Consider the following 26,724-nt stretch of genomic DNA (forward strand, 5'->3'; position numbering starts at 1 on the left):
AGTACTGATACCCTATTCCTACCCAACCCAGCCTATACAACTCATAACAATTCATACATCCCATTATCTTGCAGACCCTTAATGGTCTACTAAGTTCATCCAGTCTCCAGGGAACTGTTCTGTTCACTCTCCCATCAGGGTGTATCGATTCCCCTTTGTTGCAGGAAGAGCTGAGGCAAGACTTCAGCGCAAGTAATTGGGAGTTAACCATGCGTGGAGAGAACATTCTCTCACAAGCCGCCTGGGCAAGAGGGTTCATTTCTTAAACACTGACAAGACCAACAGAGGGAAAAGGACAGAGGTTGAAAGGAAGAGAACAAGAAAGAGTGGGAAGAAAAAAGTACATGATTGAGAGGAGATGTCAAAAGACCAGACAAAGAGGATTGAGAAGTGGGGAAGAGAAGTGGAGAGAATAAGCAACAGGGGAGCAAGAAAGAGGGTTGGGGTGGATAGAAAACCAGACAGAGTGAATAAGCAACTGAAAGGGGGTATGGAGGAAGGTGGGTAGAGAATTTAAAAAAAAAATCTAAATTGAATCTAAGTTATGACTAATGATGACTTGAGGGAGCACCAAGACACTAAGAGGGAAGGCGTGGGGGTAATGGCACGAGTCGCTGAGGTGATAAAACATCAGGAACAAAGAACACAAATCAAGACCAAACAAATGAAGATCACTGTGTTGACGTAAAAGAGCAAAGCCTTCGCTGGCTATTCGATATCCTTCTGCTCCTTTAAGGACGACCCTGTCGCCTCTTAACATCATTATCTAATAATGAAGGTCTATTTAGCTGCTGGTTTTCAATTTGGCTCCACTGCTGCAGCAGCAACGCAAACCAGGCACTTGTGATCTGTGGTTCCCCATCCAATACACAGAGCGCTTTGCTCAACCGTGCCCTCCAACAATGCTGCTAAAAATACTCTGGCCATTCTTTCCAATGAAAGGGACTCATTAAGTGCAAATTGGAAAACTGAGTACATTTGCTCTATGGGTTAGATTGGAATGGACTCCAGGCTAGGATCACTGGGAGTCGGAGGCCAATGCAAATGGCAGAAAAACATGACTTCTCGGTATCCACAGGGACCAGCGTGGACTCTCTGATTGCATTGCAGTCCCCGCGGCTACCAAACAACAACCTCAGCAAATGGAAACATCACCCTGCCCTTTGCCTTTAACGAAAATATGTCAACATCGATCCTCCTGTTTCTGACCAACTCATGAATCTTCAAACCAATAGTCAACCATAAGGTGTCTACCGTTCATAAGTTCTTAATTGATCAAACAGGTTTCGTACGACTGTAACTCATCTAGATGCTGCAGCCATAAAACACAGACCATACTAATGTGTATAAAAATACAGTGCACGTATTCAATGAATGTAATATGCAAACATTAACAAAGGAGTAACTAGAAACTGTGGTAACCGGGGGACACACAATAATAACTGTAGTCCCTGGATACAGGGAGCTGTAATCACTTCTGCCAACCCTGAGGGTGACATTAATATGATAAGCTCATTATTATCGAATTACTTATTGCACGCCTAATTAATAACATGCTACTCAACCAACTCTCATTCTACGATGACTGCTAGCATGCTGAACCATGTGTATGTGAGCTTTGGGTTTGCATTGCAACGCACACGTGAGCTTTTTTTGGGGGGGGTGGTTGGACACAGCCACACACCAAAAACAGATTGTAATCAAAGTACAAATAACAGGTGGTTGCATTAACTTCTGATTTATAACATAGTGGAGGATTGCTGAAATCAAGAAACATTACATTTTTCACAGCCATAATGAGTTTTGGGGTTTGAAACAAATGGTGGAAGGCAACCGAGTAGTCCAATGTTAGACGTGACATTTCGCGTACCTCTCTTTTACATAAGAGTGAGGTGGATTGTTTTACTCACCTCTCCCTCTGGTCATGGCCGTAGCAGATGACCCATCAGCGCCAGACTACCGTGAGTATGTAACTCGGGGCCTAGGACACCTCCGGTAGCAAGGAGCCAGTGAATCAGAGCTGAATCAGACCTGCCAGAAAACCGATATGGATCCAGAAATCAATATCGGACCTCTTACTGTTTTGTGCCAATGGCAGTGAACTGTGGGAAAGGGGTCACGCCGAAATTTTAATACTAATTTACATGCTGCCATGCCGAGACATACCATCTTAAATCTAAAAAAAAAAAAAAATTGTTCCACTATACATATACAGTTGAAGTTGGAAGTTTAAATACACCTTAGCCCAATACATTCAAACTCAGTTTTTCACAATTCCTGACATTTAATCCTAGTAAAAATTCCCTGTTTTAGGCCAGTTAGGATCATCACTTTATTTTAAGAATGTGAAATGTCAGAATGATAGTAGAGAGAATGATTTATTTCAGCTTTTATTTCTTTCATCACATCCCCAGTGGGTCAGAAGTTTACATATTACATACACTCAATTCGTATTTGGTAGAATTGCCTTTAAATTGTTTAACTTGGGTCAGATGTTTCAGGTTGCCTTCCAAAAGCTTCCCACAATAAGTTGGATGAATTTTGGCCCATTCCTCCTGACTGAGCTGGTGTAACTGAGTCAGGTTTGTAGGCCTCCTTGCTCGCACACGCTTTTTCAGTTGTGCCCAAAAATCTCTATGGGATTGAGGTCAGGGCCTTGTGATGGCCACTCCAATACCTCAACTTTGTTGTCCTTAAGCCATTTTTTCACAACTTGGGAAGTATGCTTGGGGTCATGGTCCATTTGGAAGACCCATCTGCGACCAAGCTTTAACTTCCTGACTGATGTCTTGAGATGTTGTTTCAATATATCCACATAATTTTCCTGCCTCATGATCTATTTTGTAAGTGCACCAGTCCCTCCTGCAGCAAAGCACCCCCACAACATGATGCTGCCACCTGCGTGCTTCACGGTCGGGATGATGTTCTTTGGCTTGCAAGCCTCCCCCTTTTTCCTTCAAACATAGCGATGGTCATTTTGGCCAAACAGTTATATTTTTGTTTCATCAGACCAGAGGACATTTCTCCAAAAAGTACGATCTTTGTCCCCAATTGCAAACCGTAGTCTGGCTTTTTTAATGGCGGTTTTGGAGCAATGGCTTCTTCCTTGCTGAGCAGCCTTTCTCAGGTTATGTTGATATAGAACTCGTTTTATTGTGGATATAGGTACTTTTGTACCCATTTCCTCCAGCATCTTCACATAGCCCTTTGCTGCTGTTCTGAGATTGATTTTTACTTTTCACACCAAAGTACGTTCATCTCTAGCAGACAGAATGCGTCTCCTTTGTGAGTGGTATGTGGAGGTCTGCAATTTATTTTCTGAAGTCTTGGCTGATTTCTATTGATTTTCCCATGATGTCAAGAAAAAAGGCACTGAGTTTGAAGGTAGGTCTTGAAATACATCCACAGGTACACCTCCAATTGACTCAAATGATGTCAATTAGCCTATCAGAAGCTTCTAAAGCCATGACATTTTATGGAATTTTCCAAGCTGTTTAATGGCACAGTCAACTTAGTGTGTGTAAACTTCTGACCCACTGGAATTGTGATATAGACATTTCCACTTCACAATAGCAGCAGCTCTAGCAGGGAAGACATTTTACAAACTAAATTGTTGGAAAGGTGGCATCTTATGACGGTGCCACATTGAAAGTAACTGAGCTCTTTAGTAAGGCCATTCTACTGCTAATTTTTGTCTATAGAGAATGCATGGCTGTGTGCTTGATTTTATGAACCTGTGTGGCTGAAATAGAAAAATCCACTAATTTGAAGGGGTGTCCACATACTTTTGTATATATAGTGTAGCTCTCACCTCTGATAGTGGGAATACAATTGCCCTACTTTACTTTCTCGACTGTCTGCAGCTAGGGGGTGTCTGAACATTTTCAGTCAGACTGAAATCTAGTTATGATGCGACCTGGACAGTGAAGCTGCTTTGGGATATTTTTGCCTCGGAATGTCTGAAGAACCATGTCGGCCCTACGGACTGCAATTTCAAGAACATTAGGGCAAGAAAGTTGAACGAGAAACTAACATGCTGCAAGCAACAAAATATCCAATTGAGACTTCATGGGCCGGTTTCCCTAAAATAGTAAGAATAGGCTTAATCTGAGTCCGGGAAAATTATGTTTTGATATAATATAATGTATCACATCACATGAAAACCATTACTATAGATCTTGATTCTCTGCACAGCCAGTAATATGTAGCCACAATACACACACTGAACAGTGCCTTCGGAAAGTATTCATTAGCCTTGACTTTTTCCACATTTTGTTACGTTACAGCCTTATTTTAAAATGGATTATATAAAAATCCTCAGCAATCTACACACAATACCCCATAAAGACAAAGTGAAAACAGGTTTAGAAATTTTTGCAAATGTATTAAAAATAAAAAACACAAGTACCTTATTTACATAAGTATTCAAACCCTCTGCTATGAGACGCATAATTGAGCTCAGGTGCATCCTGTTTCCTTTGATCATTCTTGAGATGTTTCTACAACTTGATTGAAGTCCACCTGTGGTAATTTCAATTGTTTGGACATGATTTGGAAAGGCACACACCTGTCTATACAAGGTCCCACAGTTGACAGTGCATGTCAGAGCAAAAACCAAGCCATGATGTCGAAGGAGTTGTCCGTAGAGCTCCGAGACAGGATTGTGTTTAGGCACAGATCTCAGTAAGAGTACCAAAACAATGTGGCAGCATCAAAACTCCCCAAGAACACAGTGGCCTTCCCTATTCTGAAGTTTGGAATCACCAAGACTCTTCCTAGAGCTGTCCACCCGGTCAAACTGAGCAATCGGGGGAGAAGGACCTTGGTCAGGGAGGTGACCAACAACCCGATGTTCACTCTGACAGAGTTCCAGCGTTCCTCTGGAGATGGGAGGTTTTTTCAGGACAACTATCTCTGCAGCACTCCACCAGTCAGGCCTTTATGGTTGTGTGGTCAAACGGAAGCCACTCCTCAGTAAAAGGCAAATGAAAGCCCGCTTGGAGTTTGACAAAAGGCACTTAAAGGACTCTCTCACCATGAGAAACAAGATTCTCTGGTCTGATGAAACCGAGATTGAATTCTCCTGAATGCCAAGAGTCACTCCTGAAGGAAACCTGGCACTATCCTTACAGTGAAGCATGGTTGTGGCAGCATCATGCTGTGGAGATGTTTTTCAGTGGCAGGTATTGGGAGACTAGTCAGGATCGAGAGAAAGATGAACGAAGCAAAGTACAGAGAGATCCTTGATGAAAACCTGCTCTAGAGAGCTCAGGACCTCAGGCTGGGGGCGAGTCTCTGAATGTCCTTGAGTGGCCCAGCCAGAGCCCAGACTAGAACTTGATCGAACATCTCTGGAAAGACCTGAAAATAGCTGTTCAGGGACACTCCACCTCCAACCTGACAGAGCTTGAGAGGATCTGCAGAGAAGAATGGGAGAAACTCCCCAAATGCAGGTGTGCCAAGCTTGTAGCGTCATACCCAAGAAGACTTGAGGCTGTAATCTCTGCCAAAGGTGCTTCAACAAAGCACTGAGTAAAGGGTCTGAATACTTAGGTAAATGTAATACTCTTTATTTTCTTTTTTTAAAACCTGTTTTTGCTTTGTCATTATGGGGTATTGTGTGTAGATTGATGAGGGGGAAAAACAATTTAATCAATTTTAGAATAAGGCTGTAACGTAACAAAATGTGGAAAAAGTCAAGGGTTCTGAATACTTTCGGGAATGCACTGTAGTGGGGGGTGACAATACAATCATATTGTTACGCAACAGTTATTTTACACTGTACAAGCAACAGTTCCAGAACAAAATGGCCTTGTGTTAGGGCGCAGACCAGGAGTCTATGAAAGGCATAACATCACAGAGCGTATCCCTTGAGAAGTGGCAACAGCTCACCCCAGATTCTGCCACCACACACTCAAAATGAATATACATACTAGGAAATGGACCGTCCTGGGAATGCACACAGGGGTGCACCTTTGCTCACATGTAAAACACACATTGATGCACACTCAAACACAAAGATACACACAATCCCCCGCCAAACAGGCTGTACTTTCTAGCAAACATGAGTAGAAGAATCAGTATCAGCAATGTCCTAAGCTTTGGACTGGATCCAACACTTGCAAATATCTCTCCCTTACAAGCAACTTCCCATGAACATGTCTTATGTTGAATCGACAACATTTAGCTCCGAAAGTATATTAGAACATCACTGAGTGTCTTCATGGAGGCAACATGTCTCAACATTTCTCTCACTTTACAATACGGAAGAGTTAAGGAGAGGAAATGTTAGCCTCGACAGAATTCAAATTTATTTGTTTAAATAAAATTACTTGAAATCAATGAAGGATCACAACCTCTTTCAACAGAATCCAGGGACCTGTACACCTCTTTAGAGACACTAAAGTTAGTCTGAGGGAACTTTCCCCAGGTAACGGATCCAATAACAAACAACAAAACAGGAGGGAAATAGGCGTGAATCTTCTGGAATCGGCGCCAGGTATTTGAGCCTGTCCGGCTGAAAATGGATGATGCATTACCAGAGCTGCCGCAGGTGACAGCTGAATGCTCAGGGGCCCATCCGACCAGAGAGGGGGAGAGAAACTGAGGAAATAGCTACCTCTGATCTGGAGCAAACGGAAGATTTACAGCACGTTGTCTGTCTGTAGCGAAGGGAGGGGCATCGCCTGCATAGAAGAGAAAATGTACAGGAGAGACTTGGAACACTTGTGCAGAGTGTTGCCTCAAGGTCTGGGGGGGGGGGGGGGGGTGGATATTGACAAGATAAAGGATTGGCTCTGAAATGAGCCCCGCTAAGGAGTAAACGCGTGAATCGTGCAGCTTTGGAAAACCTAACTGGACTTGATTGATACTTTGGTGAATAGCCTCTTTTTCTCTTCCTCTCTCCATCATAAACAATGCATTCTAGAAGGCAGATGTGTAAGTGTTTCCCTCCGTGCTCACAACAGATAAATCGTTGCAGTTTCGTTTCATGGCCAGAGAACCTGTACAATTCAGATGTGTTTTCCCTCTGTTCTCTGAGGCTGAGCACTGCTGAAAAATTCAAGGACCCTGCTCTGCCAAGGCGTTAACATAGAACCGTGTACCATGAATTTAAATTCAACCGCAGTCCTACTGTAGCTATTGTAGTCACCATAACCTTAAGGGCCGGAAAGGTTTTGCCCACATTGAAACATATAATGTTAATCTATCATTGTTCATCATCCACATGAATAAACCAGACCTCAACACTCATATGCTAGTTGCCAGTAAAATAAGACAATATACACGTATATAAGCCATTATATACAGTATGGTGCCATACTGCACTGCAGGCTTATGTATAGAGATATCATCTCGGTGACTAACAGAGAGCATGCATGGACTGTTCCTTGAAAGTAAAGTGATCAACAAAGCAATGGCGTTGAGACTATTCTAGAACAATTAACAACTCGATTAAAATCCTATGCGGTAATATGTTTCATCTATCCTCCTACTACCTGATCATCCCAGGATGCGGTCATTGGTCTGGTCAAAACACTTATAGATGTTAATTACGTCAAGTCGTAAATCATTTGCCGCTGCAGATTTTGATTCAGCAATGGGTTGACTGAGGGAGAAATGCTTTTCTGGCTCCAATGGTTGAATGATAGTGTACTACTTCATATGTTTGATGGCACTTCTTGTTGCGTCTCATCATCGTCTTGATTCACTGTTGGCTGCTGTACCCCTCAGCAGATGTTTTCAGGCTAAATACAATGTCTTTACTTTCCATGACCACCAGCAGCAGCATTGGTAGTGTACTATACAGTAAGTCACTCTAGAAGAAAAGGCATCTTCTAAAAGGGTCAGTGTACATTTAACATTATCCCATTACCAAAAGGCTAATATAAAATATCAACATCTCTGAGATTGAGTAGATTATGCTAAATAACTGATTAAAGATGGGGGGACAAGATGTGGGCCTGGTTTGGTTACAAACCAACTGTAATATCTTATGTTTCACCGAGTCATGGCTGAACGACGATACGATAATATACAGTTGGCTGGGTTTTCCGCGCATCAGCAGGACAGAACAGCTCCGTCTGTAAAACAAGGGGTGTCTATTCGTCAATAACAATTGGTGCGCAATGTCTAATATTAAGGAAGTCTTGAGATATTGCTCGCCTGAGGTAGAGTACCTTATGATCATCCAGAAGTGGCGCCCCTAGTGGCCAGAGACTTTAATGCAGGCAAACTTAAATCAGTCTTACCTCATTAACAGCATGTCACATGTGCAACCAGAGGGAAAGAACTCTAGATCAAATTTATTCCACACACAGATGCATACAAAGCTCTCCCTCGCCCTCCATCTGGCAAATCTGACCACAATTCAATCCTCTTGATTCCTGCTTACAAGCAAAAACTAAAGCAGGAAGTACCAGTGACTCGCTCAATACGGAAGTGGTCAGATGACGCGGATGCTACGCGTCAAAGGTAAACCCAGCCGCAAGCTGCCCTGTGACGCAAGCCTTCCAGACGAGCGAAATGCCATTTATGCTTGCTTCGAGACAAGCAACACTGAAGCATATAAGAGCACCAGCTGTTCCGGACGACTGTGCAATCACACTCTCCATAGCCAATGTAAGCAAGACCTATAAACAGGTCAACATTCACAAGACCGCGGGGCCAGACAGATTACCAGGATGAGTACTCAGGTCATGCGCAGATCAACAGGCAATTGTCTTGAAATTTTCAACCTCTCCCTGACCGAGTCTAATACCTACATGTTTCAAGCAGACCACCATAGTCCCTGTGCACAAGAAAGCAAAGGCAACCTGCCTAAATGACTACCGCCCCAAAGCACTCACGTCGGTAGCCATGAAGGCTCACATTAACACCATCATCCCGGAAACCCTAGACCTACTCCAATTCGCATACCGCCCCAAGAGATCCACAAATGATGCAATCTCAATTCCACTCCACACTGCCCTTTCCCACCTGGACAAAAGGAACACCTATGTGAGAATGCTGTTCATTGACGACAGTTCAGCGTTCAACAACATAGTGCCCACAAAGCTCATCACTAAGCTAAGGACCCTGGGACTAAACACATTCCTCTGCAACTGGATCCTGGACTTCCTGAAGGGCCACCCCCAGGTGGTAAGGGTAGGCAACAACACATCTGCCACGCTGATCCTCAACACGGGGGCCTCCCAGGGGTGCGTGCTCAGTCCCCTCCTGTACTCCCTGTTCATCCACGACTGTGTGGCCAAGCACGACTCCAACACCATCATTAAGTTTGCTGACAACACAACAGTGGTAGCCCTGATCACCGACAACGATGAGACAACCTATATGGAGGAGGTCAGAGACCTGGCAGTGTGGTGCCAGGAGAACAACCTCTCCTCAACATGAGCAAGACGAAGAAGCTGATCGTGGACTACAGGAAAAGGAGGGCAGAACACGCCCCCATTCACATCGACGGGACAGTAGTGGAGCAGGTTGAGAGTTCCAAGCTCCTTGGTGTCCACATCACCAACAAACTATCATGGACCAAACAGGGCACAGACTCCAGTCAGACTCCAGTCATAGACCGTTCTCCCTGCTACCGCAAGGCAAGTGGTACCGGAGTGTCAAGTCTAGGTCCAAAAGGCCCCTTAAAGGTTTCTAACCCTAAGCTATAAGACTGCTGAACAATTCATTAAATAGCCACCCAGACCCCCTTTGTTTTTACACTGCTGCTACTTCCTGTTTATTATCTATTTTAGTCACTTTAACCCTACCTACATGTACAAATTACCTCGACTAACCTGTACCCCCGCACATTGATTTGGTACCGGTACCCCCTGTATATCACCTCCTTATTGTTATTTTATTATGTTACTTTTTATTACATTTTTTACTTTAGTTTATTTTGTAAATATTTTCTTAATCAACAATACAGTTCAAGAAATAGAGTTAAGGGCTTGTAAGTAAGCCTGTTGTATTCGGCGCCTGTGACAAATAAGATTTGATATTAACCGGTCTACACCAAATGTGCAAATAACTGCCAGATAGTCATTTTCCATCATTTGTATTTTATTATTGTAGATAAAGCACCACACCTCTAAACCAATCCATAGGGCTTCTTACAAATCAATACTAGTATTGATCAAATGGATCATACTGGCACTTGACATACTCCATTTAATTACGTGAACACTTTGCGTTGTCAGAATCCCCTTTTTAAAGCAACCAATGGGGATTGGAGGTTCAGAGAAAGAGGCAATGCGCACTTAAAACATCTGTACTGGATTTAAGATGTCAATAGCATTTTGGTTTGCTGGAGTCAGCGAGCTTACAGGAACTGGGCTTCCTCCAACGGGAATTAAAGCTGCTCGATTTATCCATAGCTATTCATAATTAACAAGTTAGGCGGTATCTGTCAATAGAGGGAGTAATGCCATAAAAGACTAACTACACCATAAGCAGATTCTAAAAGGAAAGCTCAAGGGCCTGTTTCACTGATATATCCACATACCTGAAACAAGTTAACCTTCATTAGGTTTCAAAACACAAATGACTGCCAAAAATGTTTTTAATTCAGGCCTATATTATCCACCAATTTGTAAAATGAAAGGCCAGAACAATGCTACTATGAGCAAATAACATCTATGCTTCAATGAATACCTGTTGGTATGGAAACAAATGTGCGCTTGGAGGAGAGGAGATGATCCTCTCTCTACGCTCCATACCTCCCATGGTGACTGACCACATCATTGAGTGGTGTAATTGAGTGGAAAATACCATCCTACACCCTGCCCGTCGGTGGAGCACACTTTTGACATCTCGCTGCGAGGCTGCCCATTGGTGGAGAACACCTATCATGACATCTCCCCAAGATCAGCAAGAACGCGCCGGAGCACTTGTTGTTGTTGACCAAGTTGACCAAGTTGACCATGGCCACAACCAGATGTTTGTAGCCAACCAAATCCAGTCATGTACTGAACCGCTAAACTCCCCAATGCTGACATGTCCTCTACATGTATAAATGTATTATATGTTATTATATATTCCTGAGCATTTGCAGTGAGTATGGAGCAGCTATTCATTTAAGTACATGCCATTCTAATTAGCACTTCAGAAGGTGCACATTTGCCTCTGGTGGTCATTAGCATTTTAATTTAGCACCTCTTCAAGGCTTAGGGTGTCCTCATACATGCGGTATACCGAAACTTCGGGACTTTCTCGATACAAATAAAAAACGACTTGGTACAATTTTTTTGTAATGATCGGTTATTTTGTCTCACGTGATTGAGAGGAACACGTCTGTATATCAGACCATCCCTTTTATAGCCTGAAGAGCAGAGTGCCTGCTCCACCTACTCATTCCTTGCTAGAGCTGTCTGGGCTGCATTGTTAGCTCCCAACTTGAATAATCTTGAAATATTAAGACTGTTTTGCGAACAGTAATGAACAATGTCAATGCAGGCGAGCACACTTTTACAATGTAAGATGATACCGGTAGCTTCCAGCTTTAATAGTAGGCTAACTTTTCTTGCTATCTTACAGATGAGCCAATATCAATTCACTACCTTAGTACTCTGTTTGTGATAATATGCTAACCATAACACAAAATATGCTGATTTCAAAGCTGTTTGTCATCAAAACTGTAATGATATTGAACTCAAAAGATGCCCAACAATTGAACAGAGCAGGAGCTGAGTATCTGTCTGGATCAAGTGCCATTCTGTGAATTTGTCTAATACACCTTTCTTTTTGTTGTGGTATCGTTTTTTTTTGTTGTTGTTGTTTTTAGAATTTTTACCTCTTTTTCTCCCCAATTTCGTGGTATCCAATTGTTGTAGTAGCTACTATCTTGTCTCATCGCTACAACTCCCGTACCGGCTCGGGAAAGACGAAGGTTGAAAGTCATGCGTCCTCCGATACACAACCCAACAGCCGCACTGCTTCTTAACACAGAGCACATCCAACCCGGAAACCAGCCGCACCAATGTGCCGGAGGAAACACTGTGTACCTGGCAACCTTGGTTAGCGCACACTGCGCCCGTCCCGCCACAGGAGTCGTTGGTGCGCGATGAGACAAGGACATCCCTACCGACCAAGCCCTCCCTAACCCGGACGACGCTAGGCCAATTGTGCGTCGCCCCACGGACCTCCCGGTCGCGGCCAGGTTACTGCAGTACAGCACCCTTAACCACTGAGGCGCTGTGGTATCGTTTTTGAATCGTGTTTCGTGAAGGTATCGTGATACTAAACCTGGTATCGTTGTCAAAACTTCTGGTATCGTGACAACACTATCGTTCACGTCGCGACTGGCGAGACAATGAACTTCTGTGAGGCAGCCAAATGAATGTACTAAAAAAACAGGGATATTATGTATCCTAGCCCAGAGAGACCATAGAGAGTTGACAATGTACTCCGGTCATTACAAAAGCCAGTGTCTTCAGAATACATGAAAATCAACTGAATGAATGAGATGTATAACAAACCATTTCATGAATAATGTATACAAGAACATTCTATGAATACTGTATGCTTACAGTATCTATAGATCATGTTATATCCACATGATACTACAGGTAACCTTTATTCTGTGTGTAACTCGTCACATCTTAATGCGCTGTAATCCAATATAATCCAATGTTATCTCTTTAAATCTCATTGGTTCACCATCAGTCCAATCACCAAAGCTCAGACCTGAGAGTTCAGGTAGTCTGTTAATATAGTCACAGTTTTACAAATCACACCTAAATCATGCGAACAAGGAAGTTACTTTGGGAATTATTTTCCTGATTCAGTATGGCTGTATAATTTACCTGTCGAGGTTCGCTGAGGAGCCAGCAAACACATTGACCAAGGTCACTTTGCAACTTGATTAATATATTCACAAGAATTAAACTTCAGTCACTTTTAATGATCAATCATTTTTTTTATTTTTTTATTTTAACTTTATTTAACCAGGCAAGTCAGTTAAGAACACATTCTTATTTTCAATGACGGCCTGGGAACAGTGGGTTAACTGCCTGTTCAGGGGCAGAACGACAGATTTGTACCATGACGGCTCGGGGGTTTGAACTCGCAACCTTCCGGTTACTAGTCCAACGCTCTAACCACTAGGCTACCCTGCCGCCCCGAATACGCTTCACCCATGAATAAACTCTGTGGCTCATACACTGGAACAAACAGGGTGACAAATTCAAGAAAGTAGCATAACATATAGGCTACTGCATAGAAAGTAAAACACTATAAGTGTTCAATAAATCAATTACAGCCAGGTATGACAGAAGGTTGTGTTGTCACAGCCGTAATGATGCACAGATTGATCTGTAACAAAACATTCAAATGCAACAGAATTGGGCTTCTTTGACGAAGCTGTGTAAACAGTCCTCAATGACTAACGTCCCATTTGTGCGGTGCAGCTCAGGCATGCTGGAAGGGTTGTACACTACTAGCGATGAGTGGCAATATTTTCAGGCACCTGTCCAAGGTGACGAGACAGACACTTTCAGTCCGTTCCAACCTCCTCCTCACCCTCTTTCTGTCTTCAGCTCTGTTGCTCTCTTTTCTGCTCTCTTTCTCTCTGATACACACACGCGCAAACACCCAATGATCTGGAACATGTAATAAAGCAAACGCCAACTGTGGTATTTTTCACTGTAACTTGACCCAGAGTCATACTTGTATACATCAGCTAGACACCACCAGGAATGGCAAGAAATAAAATGCCTGATAGCTCTGAAAGTGGCAGTTTTATGAGTCTGCGGAAGCTTGGCTCTGCTTTGCACCTTGAAGCAAGTGACCATACATGAGCACATTTAGAAGCAGCTTCCAAGAATACAGCAACCAACGTCACGTCCAAGATTACCACAACTGTTCGGCTACATCCCTCCTCAGCAGGACTAAGAAAGCAATGGAAAGTTAGTGTTCACACAACACACCGTAGAAGAGAAGTGATGGCACAAAGCCCCTCAGAAACTTTACCTGCATGGAGCGTGCCCGTGACGAGTCTGTACAGGTACTGGGCGAATTTAAACATTTCCCTCTTGCACCTCTTCCTGCAGCTGCTCATGATTGCTTCGGGGGTCAGGGGTGAGCAGGCACCAGGGGAATGGCGACTCCTTTTCAGAGTGTAATCCTCTTGGTCCTCCCTCTAGGCTTTTGAGTGAAACAGTGACTTTCCTCTCCTCTTGTCATCCAGTCCACTCCACTCCTCTGTCCAGCTACGTTCCCCGGCTTGTGGTCTGGTGTGTGTGTGAGAGAGAGAGAGGCGGCCGTGGTAGGCTCATGTGTGTGTGGAGAGCACTGGGGGGCTCTTCTTAATGTGACAAATCTCTCAGGGCTTCTGTGGCGCCTCCGGGGGATGGCAGCGCAGCGAGCGCTCTGTCAGGGTCAGTTTACCTCTTGGTCCCCACAGGGCTGCTCTGTATTTATTGCCCTCTCTCTTTTTCTCTGCAGTGTCTCTTTCCTCTTTGTCCTCCTCACTGAAGCTTCTCGTTTACAACTGAGGTTATTCTCTCTCCACCCCTCTCTCTAGCTACGTCTGTACAGTAGCTCTCCACCTCTTACTTTGTCTGTGTAGTATCTCTCCACCTCTCTCTGCCTCTCTTGCTCCAGTACTACGCTGGATGATCACTCTTCTCAGCACCATCTGTGGATGTTTTGCCCTCGCCAAGTGGGGAGGGGCCTGTTTGGCCCTAGGGAGGAGGAGAGAGAAGGGGAGGTGGGGAAAGTAGTAGTGGGAAGTGTCTACCTCAATGAATCAGCAATGACAGAACAGCAGATTACGGGCCTGTCATATCACGCCGCAATGCACTATAACCAGAGATGGACGATGTTAATTGAATGGAATCGGATTCCCAGGAGAGACAGAGAGAGGGGAGAAACAAAGAGCTCGCGAGAGAGGGATAAGGGGGATATGTAGGGATAGATTGAGGTACATAGGGCAGAGAGAAAAAGACTGGATGAGTGGGTGGGGGGGAGACACGAGTGAAAGAGAGAGCGCAAGAAAGAGAGAGAATGCGATAAAGGGAGGGTGAGAGAGGGAGGGGAGAAGATATACAATACCAATCAAACGTTTTGACACACCTACTCATTCCAGGGTTAGTCTTTATTTGTACTATCTTCTAAATTGTAGAATAATAGTGAAGACATAAAAACTATGAAATACCACATATGGAATCATGTAGTAACTAAAAAAGTGTTAAACAAATCTAAATATATTTGACATTCTTCAAAGTATCCACCCTTTTCCTTGATGACAGCTTTGCACACTTGGCATTCTCTCAACCAGCTTCACCTGGAATGCTTTTCCAACAGTTTTGAAGGAGTTCCCACATATGCTGAGCACTTGTTGGCTGTTTTTACTTCATTCTGCGGTCCAACTCATCCCAAACCATCTCGATTGGGATGAGATCAGGTGATTGTGGAGGCCAGGTCATCTGATGCAGCACTCCATCACTCTCCTTCTTGGTCAAATAGCCTTTACACAGGCTGGAGGTGTGTTGGGTCATTGTACTGTTGAAAAACAAATGATAGTCCCACTAAGCGCAAACCAGATGGGATGGCGTATCGTTGCAGAATGCTATGGTAGCCATGCTGGTTAATTATGCTTTAAAATAAATTACTGACAGTGTCACAAGCAAAGCACCCCCACACCATCGTACCTCCTCCTCTATGCTTCACGGCAGGTTCCACACATGCGGAGATCATCCGTTCACCTACTCTGCGTCTCACAAAGACACGACAGTTGGAACCAAAAATCTCTGATTTCCACCGGTTTAATGTCCATTTCTCGTGTGTCTTGGCCCAAGCAAGTGTCTTCTTATTGGTATCCTTTAGTAGTTGTGTCTTTGCAGTAATTTGACTATGAATGCCTGATTCATGCAGTCTCCTCTGAACAATTGATGTTGAAATGTGTCTGTTACTTGAACTCTGAAGCATTTTTTTGGACTGGTAACTCAGGTCTTAAAGCAATGATGGACTGTTGTTTATCTTTGCTATTTTGAGCTGTTCTTGCGATAATATGGACTTGGTCTTTTACCAAATAGGGATATCTTCTGTATACCACCCCTACCTTGTCACAACACAACTGATTGGCTCAAATGCATTAAGGAAAGAAATTCCACAAATTAACTTTAACAAGGCACACCTGTTATTTGAAATCATTCCAGGTGACTCCCTCATGAAGCTGGTTGAGAGAATTTCAACAGTGTGCAAAGCTGTCATCAAGGCAAAGGGTGGCTACTTAGAAGAATTTCCAATATAAAAAATATTTTGATTTAACACTTTTTTGGTTACTACATGATTCCATGTGTTATTTCCTTAGTTTTGATGTCTTCACTATTATTCTATAATGTAGAAAATAGTCAAATTAAAGAAAAACCCATGAATGAGTAGGTGTGTCCTAACTGTTTACTGGTAGTGTAGGTACAGAAGCCAAGGTGAGAGAGTGAGAAAATGAGACGGAAAGAGAGACGAGGAATATTGAGTGAGGATCAGAGAGTGATATGAGTAGAGGTTGGGAGAAGCTGGTTAACAGGGGGAGCCAGGAAAGGGGCTGCCTGCATGTTGCTGGAACCTAATTTAAAGGTAATAACAGCCAGGGAGCCAAGGTTATCTCATCTGGCTTGATAATGACTGGAGGGCGGCGCCCATCATATTTTAGTCTCTCAAAACAGCGCCGGCACTAGGGTTCTGATGACATCACAACCAACTGACCAGGACGAGCACATCAACGTCGCCCGCTAATTAGCCTTCGCCTCAATTACGCACATCGATCAATGCCAATGTTTTCCCCAGTCAAAAGAGACAGTCATTAACTCAGACCACGATCAACTCCTAAATCAATGCTCACATGCCCTGCTATCAATTGAAAAAAACTGTCCCTTTTCAGTGATATTATTTCAAGGCTGTCAAATGGGTAGTCTGGGTGCTGTGAGGCCTAGGATTCACTATGTGTCTGACTAACATTGGGGAGGCTTGAGCATTCAGGTATGAAATGAGGTGGCTGAAATCTACTGTGAAATGAGGGTAGAGTTCCAAAGGTCATTCCGTGCACACAGAACAGGCAGGCCTATTTTGGGAATGTCGCTCCGAGTGGAGAGCTCTTTTCCTTTCCACAAGTGCCGTTGTCGCCTCTGAGGACTCCGACCTCTGCTCTCGCCGGCGCGTGACTCTGAAGTACATTATTTTTGGACAGAGACGAGGAGCACAGGGACTGTTTCCATGTAGAAAAGTGTTTTTGAACAAATTAGAGACATCCTTTCTGTCAAATCCTAAAGCTGTGGATTAAATTCACACCGTCGGTCAAAGCTCCCAAAAAATTTGCCCAGTAAGAACAACATTAATGCAAAATGAAAGTATCACATGATGTCATAATGAAGGACAACTTTAGCATGTCTAATAAACATTTAATCACCACTGACCACTGACCAAATGCAGTGTTAGAAAGGAATAAGGCTATATATCAACTTACTATGTCAGCTCATTGTTTACTTTCAGTTTTCTTGTAAAAAGAAAGACAAACTACATTGGAGTCCAGATCTGAACTAGAACACCAACTTAAAACTCTCAACCTAAAACTGAAAAAGAAAAACAACACCCTTCCTATGTGCCTGCTCCTTCACCCTCTCAAGAGTCCACGATGAATGAGCCAGCCAATACCTGCAGGTGTGCAGCCCTAATCAAGAGCATTCAATAGGAGGCATTTCAATCAGCGAGGTCCGAAAAGTTACATGGAGAGAGAGAAAAATTTTCTCTCAGAGTGCACCATTTTCTCCAGGGGAGAATTTGGGTTGAGAATCTGTGCAGCTCGGTCACCTCTCACCCAGTGCCAGGTTTCCAATTCCAGCTGTGTTTCCGATAAACAAAAAAGGGCCTTTTAAACGTTTACAGCAAATTCCCATGCAGTTGTAATTCACTGAAGTTCTACTGGAGTATTTTAAGGACAGGCCATTTTTGTCGATGCACTGCTTTCTGGGATGCTTCAAGTGACATGAGGACAATTGAGTTCTCTGGTCTATCTCTGACAATACCGACTGAGATAGTCAGTGGTTCCCTTCACACAAACCTGAGCCAATCTGAACCACTGGCAAAATAATACCAACTAGTGTATACAATATTGTTTGCGTGTAGCATTATAGTAACAACAATCTCTCATCTTTGACCAGACATGCAAGTAACTTTTTATAGATCGTTAAATTAGGATCTTCTCTTCCTCGGAATACACACAATGTATACGATCAATGACCATCACATTCCAAGCCCATATACGTACAGTCAGGACACCCTCATGACCAGTCATGTTTGCCTTAATGGAAATTGCCATGACGACAACCGTGCTGATAGCTCACATCGTTACAAGAGCAGTGTGGAGCCTGCCGTCTTGGAAGCCCTGCTGACGTCATGGGATGTTAACAGTCAGGATAGAGTATGTAATAGGCAGCTTTTGTTTTGGTACTGGTATTCCAAAAAGGATAATACCTGTAAGAACACAACCTAACAAAACAACAACAACCCCAACAAAAAGAAAAACATCACATTTTGGTAATTTTGAGATTCTGTGATGAGACATGGAGCAATGATGAATGATATTGTATGAAATAGGCTAATACTGTATTGTCTCTTGCCAAGTTCTGCCAGATACCGAACCTCTTACTGTCAGTCTAACAGCAGCAAACAGTGAGCAGACATTGCCTTATTTCTCTCTCTCACACACACACACACACACACACACACACTTCAAGGGTATTGGGAAGGCCAAGAGAATACTAACCATCACTGCCTGCTGAAGGGAAGGAGGAGGACAACGAGGATAGAGGTGAAGAGAAAAGAGAGAGTGAAGGAGAATCATGTAGTAACCAAAAAAAGTGTTAAACAAATCAAAAAATATTTTATGAGTAGCCACCCTTTGCCTTGATGACAGCTTTGCACACTCTAGGCATTCTCTCAACCAGTTTCATGAGGTAATCACTTGGAATGCATTTCAATTAACAGGTGTTCCTTGTTAAAAGTTAATTTGTGGAATTGCTTTCCTTAATGTGTTTGAGCCAATCAGTTGTGTTGTGACACGGTAGGGGTGGTATACAGAAGATAGCCCTATTTGGTAAAAGACCAAGTCCATATCATCGCAAGAACAGCTCAAATAAGCAAAGACAAATAACAGTCCATCATTAGTTTAAGATAAGAAGGTCAGTCAATCCGGAAAATGTCAAGAACTTTGAAAGTTTCTTCAAGTGCAGTCACAAAAACCATCAAACGCTATGCTGAAACTGTCTCTAGTGAGGACCGCCACAGGAAAGGAAAACCTAGAGTTACCTCCGCTGCAGAGGAGAAGTTCATTAGAGTTACCAACCTCAGAAATTGCAGCCAAATGTAAATGCTTCAGAGCTCAAGTAACAGACACATCTCAAACATCAACTGTTCAGAGGAGACTGCTTGAATCAGGCCTTCATGGGCGAATTGCTGCAAAGAAACCACTACTAAAGGACACCAATAAGAAGAAGAGACTTTGTTGGGCCAAGAAACACGAGCAATGGACATTAGACCAGTGGAAATCTGTCCTTTGATCTGTTGTCCAAATTTGAGATATTTTTTATTCCAATCGCTGTGTCTTTGTGAGACGCTGTATAGGTGAACGAATGATCTGCGAATGTGTATTTCCAACAGTGAAGAATGGAGGAGGTGGTGTGAAGGTGTGGGGGTGCTGTGATTTATTTAGAATTTAATGCATACTTAACTAGCATGGCTATCACAACATTCTGCAACAATATGCCATCCCATCTGGTTTGGGCTTAGTGGGACTATCATTTTTATTCAATAGGACAATGACCCAACACACTTCCAGGCTGTGTAAGGGCTATATGACCAAGAAGGAGAGTGATGGAGTGCTGCATCAGATGACATGGCCTCCACAATCAGTCTCACTCAACAGACCTGGCCTCCACAAGCAGCCCTACTCAAACCAATTGAGATAGTTTGGGATGAGTTGGACTGCAGAGAGAAGGAAAAGCAGCCAACAAGTGCTCAGCATATGTGAAACTCCTTCAAGACTGTTGGAAAAGCATTCCAGGTGAAGCTTATTGAGAGAATGCCAAGAATGTGCAAAGCTGTCATGAATGCAAAGGGTGGCTACTTTGAAGAATCCAAAATCTAAAACATATTTTCATTTGTTTAACACTTTTTTGGTTACTACATGATTCCATATGTGTTATTTCATAGTTTTGAGGTCTTCACTATTAGAAAATAGTAAAAAATAAAGAAAAACCCTTCAATGACATTGTCCATGTGTGATATTTGGAATAATCCCAATATTATGTCTAAAAGACACACCTGGATTCAGAATTTGTGAGGATGGACATTTCATACGCAATGCATAGTATGTCACGTACATGTATCTCCGGATATCGAATGAGTCCATATCTGGAATAGACTCATTCGATATCCTGAGATGCATGTACATGACATCCTATACATTGCATATGTGTTTTCTCAGCACATTCAAGATAGGAAACTATATTGAGTCCAGATATGCATCTCTTGGGTGAGGTTCAAATCAGGATCTTAAAATGCTTCTTGATATGCTGAAAATATGGACAATTTCAGATGCATTTCAGATTTTTCAACACATGCTGAATAATTGGATATAAGAAAAATATGGATTTCATTCGTGCAGATATCATTTTTGGATTCCCTCCGGATATCATACAGAGTATGGCCGGATATTGACTCATTAGATAGGCCATGTTGACATCATATCTTCTCTACATGTTGACAAATACTGGAAGTAGGCCAACATAAGCTCAGCCGAAAAAGAAACGTCCTCTCACTGTCAACTGAATTTATTTTCACCAAACTTAACATGTGTAAGTATTTGTATGAACATAACAAGATTCAACAACTGAGACATAAACTGAACAAGTTCCACAGACATGTGACTAACAGAAATTGAATAATTTGTCCCTGAACAAAGGGGGGGGGTCAAAATCAGAAGTAAAAGTCAATGCAGCTGGTGGCCACACCAGATACTAAGTACCGCAGTACATCTCCTCCTCATGGACTGCACCAGATTTGCCAGTTCTTACTGTGCGATGTTACCCTACTCATCCACCAACCTACTCTTCCCAGACATTTCTGGGGGGGAATGGCCTTAGCACACTGATCCATCTGATCCCAGACGTGCTCAATGGGATTGAGATCCGAGCTCTTGACTGGCCATGGCAGAACACTGACATTCCTGTCTTGCAGGAAATCACGCACAGTACGAGCAGTATGGCTGGTGGCATTGTCATGCTGGTGGGTCATGTCAGGATGAGCCTGCAGGAAGGGTACCTCATGAGTGAGGAGGATGTCTTCCTTGTAACGCGCAACGTTGAGATTGCCTGCAATGACAACAAGCTCAGTCCGATGATGCTGTGACACGCCGCCCCAGACCATGACGGACCCTCCACCTCCAAATTGATCCCGCTCCAGAGTACAGGCCTCGGTGTAACGCTCATTCCTTCAAAGATAAACGTGAATCTGACCATCACCCCTGGTGAGACAAAACCGCGACTCGTCAGTGAAGATCACTTTTTGCCAGTCCTGTCTGGTCCAGCGACAGTGGGTTTGTGCCCATAGGCAATGTTGTTGCCTGTGATGTCATTAAATTATCTTTGAAAGACAGGGTCCTGAAAAGGGGACGTTTCTATTTTTGCTGAGTTTAGTATATTTTCTCAGCACATACAATGTATATGCTCTTGGCTGAGGTCCATATCAAGATCTTGATATGCATTTTGATATGCTAAATAAGGACCATTTCTGAATATTTATTTGAGTTTGAGGACATGCTCAATAATTTGACAAATATAAAATCCATATCATTATAACAGACACTATAAAGTGTATTATCTCTTGATAAAGGAATGCACAACCGCAAGCTAAAGTCCCTAACTGGTAGCCTAGCAACAAGAATCACATTTTCTGCTGCGGAGTTCCAACTGCTATTTTTCAATTTGGTTGCGACAAATGAGTGTGTAAAGGGTGTGGACAACTGACAAATGGAGAAACAAAAACGTGAGAAGCTGTTAAACTTCTTATGGCTTAGATCCCGCTAACTGGATCGATATGACAACAGCCAGTGAAAGTGCAGGGCGCCAAATTCAAAACAACAGAAATCTCATAATTAAAATTCCTCAAACATAAAAGTATTTTACACCATTTTAAAGATAAACGTGTTGTTAATCCCACCACAGTGTCCGATTTCAAAAAGGCTTTACAGCGAAAGCACACCAAACGATTATGTTCGGTCACTGCCTCGTCACAGAAAAACACAGCCATTTTTCCAGCCTAAGAGAGGAGTCACAAAAAGCAGAACTAGAGATAAGATTAATCACTAACCTTTGATGATCTTAATCAGATGACACTGATAGGACTTCATGTTACACAATACATGTATGTTTTGTTCGATAAAGTTCATATTTATATACAAAAATCTGGGTTTACATTGGCGTGTTATGTTCAGTAGTTCCAAAACATCTGGTGATTTTGCAGAGAGCCACATCAATTTACAGAAATACTCATCATAAATGTTGATGAAAATACGAGTGTTATGCATGGAACTGTAGATAAACTTATCCTTAAGAAAATGTGCTAATTTGGCCAGTAGACAGTAGGGCTAGCTAGGCTTGATAGGGGTGTAAGCGCGAACCATCCTAACCCCATCAAACCTCAAGGTGACGGCCAACGTTGTAAAACGTTTAGGCATATTTGGGATTACTGGTTAATATAAAATAGTTAGTTAGCTAGCTAGCTAACTATAAACTTGGCTGTATACTGAACAAAAATATAAAATGCAACATGTAAAGTGTTGGTCCCATGTTTCATGAGCTGAAATAAAAGATCCCAGAAATGTTCCATTTGCACAAAAAGGTTATTTCTCTCAAATATTTTGCACAAATTTGTTTACATCCCTGTTTGTGAGCATTACTCCTTTGCCAAGGTAATCCATCCACCCGACAGGTGTGGCATATCAAGAAGCTGAATAAACAGCATGATCATTACACAGGTGCACCTTGTGCTGGGGACAATAAAAGGCCAGTATCCTAAAATGTTCAGTTTTGTCACACAACACAATGCCACAGATGTCAAATTTTGAGGGAGTGCGCAATTGGCATGCTGACTGCAGGAATGTCCACCAGAGCTGTTGCCAGAGAACTGAATGTTAATTTCTCTACCATAAGCCGCTTCCAACGTCATTTTAGAGAAATTGGCAGTACGTGCAACCGGCCTCAAACTGCAGACCACGTGTAACCACGCCAGCCCAGGACCTCCACATCCGGCATCAGATTTCCTTACATGAACTGGAACTCAGTCAAATCTTTGAAATGATTGCATGTTGCGTTTATATTTTTGTTCAGTGTAGAAAGTCACCTCTGAGTACAATACGTATACATTATCACATCTTAAGCTCGAACCTTGTTGTAATTCACTCCTGACACCAAAAGGAGCCAATGTGTCAAAAAAACATGTTTATATGACCTAAGACACATGCATCCTGGTTAAAATACATGCCTTGACATATCAAATGTATTTATAAAGCCCTTTTTACATCAGCAGATGTCACAAAGTGCTATACAGAAACAAGGCCTAAAACCCCAAACAGCAAGCAATGCAGATGTAGAAGCGCGGTGGCTAAGAAAAACTACATAGAAAGGCAGGAACTTAGGAAGAAACCTAGAGAGAAACCAGGCTCTGAGTGGTGGCCCGTCCTCATCTGGCCGTGCTGGGTGGATATTAGAAGATTACATGGCCATATCAGAAAGATAATGTAAGATAAATGTTACACAAAGATAGATCTATTTTCAAGTGTCCCATCTCTTTACTGTCAATGTTAAAATCACAAGGCCATGAAACCCAATGTGACAAACAAGCCATTCCAACCAATAACGGCGCCCATAAGAGCCGATTGTATCAAAAGTGTAACATTACACACTAAGCAGATCAATCACCTTCATGTGATGGATCGTTCAATATGCCGTGGATTTAACCCCCAACAACCCCTGGGGTGTGCTTTTCCCAAGCTTTATGGGGAAGGGCAAAGCAAAGTGCTCTAAAAAAAGGAAACATTTTCTGAGATGAGACGATAAAGGAAGAGCCTGTCAAACTGTCTTGGGAAGGAGAGCTTTTGGGTGCCGATAGCTCTGAAGGCAAAGCGATGCATTTTTTGAGACAACTGTGTTATCAGTGACATTTGGAGTTTCAGGCACTGAGTTGTTTCAGAAATGAGCCAGGTTTGTATCCGCCGAGCTCGCTAAACTGCTATGACAGTTTGCGAATGTTAGCTCACCTGCTCCCATGGGCCATTGTGGAGAAGCCATATGGTGTTCATTCTTGTGTTCATTTGAATCTGGGATGGTTCTGTATCCACGCAAAAACTTTGGACATTTTGTCGACCTATAACTAGGCAATACTGAACCATATGGATAATCATATGAATTAAGTGTCAGAGCAGTACTTGATACTCCAGGTATGATTTTATATGCAGTTTTGCATGCAGGGAAGGGCATTGAAATTTGGGCAATTTCTAATGCTCATCTGCAGTCAGTGGTCTTTTTGTATTCCCTTCCATGTCTCAGTCTCCTACTATAGCTCATTTGCAAATGGTTATTCCATCACAGAATATTGATATAATCCCCAACAGTAGAAACTGGTTGATGTGGTACTTGAGCTTTACAAAGAAACTTGCAGAGTCAAATTCATTCCTCCTTGTGGGATTTTTATTTATTTATATATGTGCCATTATGCTTCAGATGTCCTATCACAGTATCAGAAGCAGCTATTCTGTAAGACGAACGACACGCAGATAAGGGTAGACTTGGCTTTCTTTGTCCATTTACGAAGCCTACTGCTGAAGCGAGGCTGTAATGGACAACTTATCTTTGGGCAACTTTTCCAGAGCTATCTCGAATAGAGATAAGAGGACGATTGTTGGCATGGCTCCAGGTTCCACTAGGGAGATAATGCTTTGTTATCCTGCCTCTCCTTTTAATTTGGTCGTTTTGGGTTGTTAAAAGCGGTCTCAGCTTTTCTTTGTTGGGTTGCGAGTCTTTATGTCTGTTAATGTCCATTTACTCTTCTCTCTGTGTGTGAATCATTGTTGTTTCTTGCTGTCTTTTATGGGGGTTTTCACCTCTGGCAGGGTATCAGAGTCTGATTACGGGCAAGGTTGCCAGATCAGGCTAATCAAATATAATGCACAGCCATATGTGGGTCTGGTGGTCATGAATTGTTGTAAGCCAGTGATTGTCAAGCAAATAACTTCCGGTCTCACGGTAATTGACTGTTAATTAACAGAAACACATTTAGCATCTCCTGGCTTCCACTCATAGCCTACAAGCCACTGATGCATTTTAAAAAGTCTAATAAATCCATGTAATATAGCCTACACTGTCGCAATAAATCCATTATTTATTTTAGACAGGTCTAAAGAAACATGATAGAAAGAAAATGTAGTGTATTTCAGAAGAACAGAATAACATACTCTGAGTTGTCCTTGTGTTAGGCCATGACCTGGCTATGACATATGGCTGTGGGTTACACTAGTTCATTTAGCAGATAAGATTTGCTTAGAATTCTGTGGCATTATTTTATAGTATGTAGAACACAATTGAACATAGCTGAATAAAATAGAAAGGATATTTTCTCCAAACGTTTTGTGGAAGTGCACACCTGCAGCTATTCTGTGTTGTCGTGACGTTGTATTAGTTAATGTGACAACTGTTGCTCATCGAATTATTAAAGTTTCTAATTGCGTGATTAACTGAATCAAGCAATTATTAACTCATTAACCCGGGGCACCATGGGAAAACTAGTTTTTATTGAGTTTCTATTTCCCAAATTAACTCAAAAGAATATCAGAATATCGATTTTACAACAGCCGCTAATTCACCAGTTACCTCTACCATCTCGTTCTTAACGTTGTATAGTCCGTGAATCTGCACGGACCCGGGTCTCACCAATGAGTTCGTACCACACCAATCTTAGTTGAATATTTATTTACTAAAAAGCTCAAATGATAAAAGATAGACAAAACACATTATAGGCGATTGATTAGAACTTAGTATAACGGGCCAACACACTATGGTGCGTGTTCAAAGAGAGAGAGAAAAAAGAAAGTACACGAGAGAAATATACATTTGGGTGAATTTGGGTGAATTTGTCAGCTATGTTTAATCTAACCCTAGCCTTGCCCCAAACTGCCGCTCTTATGGGTCAGAATATAATGATGTAATTACGCTGTGGATCCTCCACATGGACCGTTCAGGCTGCTCAATGATGCACTTCTCTGGCGCACCTTTCTGGTCGTCCTCACGATGTCAGTGTCCTTTTGGCTTAGGAGTCTGTTCCCTCACCCTTGCTATGGAAGGGGTCTTCTGAGGACAGACAGCTCTGTAGCTCAGAGCTCACAGCATAGGAATGAAACCATTTAGATACCACGAGTCGCTGGGATTGGATGCTAAGGGGGTCCGTCTTGAATTCACCGGCTTAGACACAGCTACTAACCCGTAGCTTGGGTAGAAAAAGATTTTTGTCTTCAAACTTGTGTTGCGTTCTGGGTTCGTTTACTTTTTAGACCTTGGCTGCAGCTTGGGTCACGTAGTTTTCACTGGAAATTCTTTATTCACAGGTTTTATACCCTTGGGTCAGAAGTGGGCGTAGCCGCCTTTAGGGCAATTCTCTGGGCGTACCAAGTTAATGAGGCAA

The 26,724-nt window shown here is 42.6% G+C and overlaps 1 protein-coding gene across 2 annotated transcripts in view; it reads right to left on the reverse strand.

Annotated features, from left to right (window-relative positions):
* Nucleotides 1-26,724, reverse strand: part of LOC135516335 (Kv channel-interacting protein 4-like) — a 233,394-nt gene that overhangs the window by 147,820 nt on the left and 58,850 nt on the right. Inside the window, exon 1 of one of the 2 annotated variants that reach the window (XM_064940565.1) lies at nt 13,966-14,611. The exons of the other annotated variant lie outside the window; for it this stretch is intronic. Coding sequence (XP_064796637.1) covers nt 13,966-14,053 — 88 coding nt within the window. The 5' untranslated portion in view covers nt 14,054-14,611. Of the gene's footprint in view, nt 1-13,965; nt 14,612-26,724 lie in introns of those variants that run through there. 2 annotated transcript variants of the gene reach the window in all.

The sequence above is a fragment of the Oncorhynchus masou genome, chromosome 27, assembly GCF_036934945.1.
Source record: "Oncorhynchus masou masou isolate Uvic2021 chromosome 27, UVic_Omas_1.1, whole genome shotgun sequence".
In the NCBI taxonomy this organism is placed as follows: Eukaryota; Metazoa; Chordata; class Actinopteri; order Salmoniformes; family Salmonidae; genus Oncorhynchus; species Oncorhynchus masou.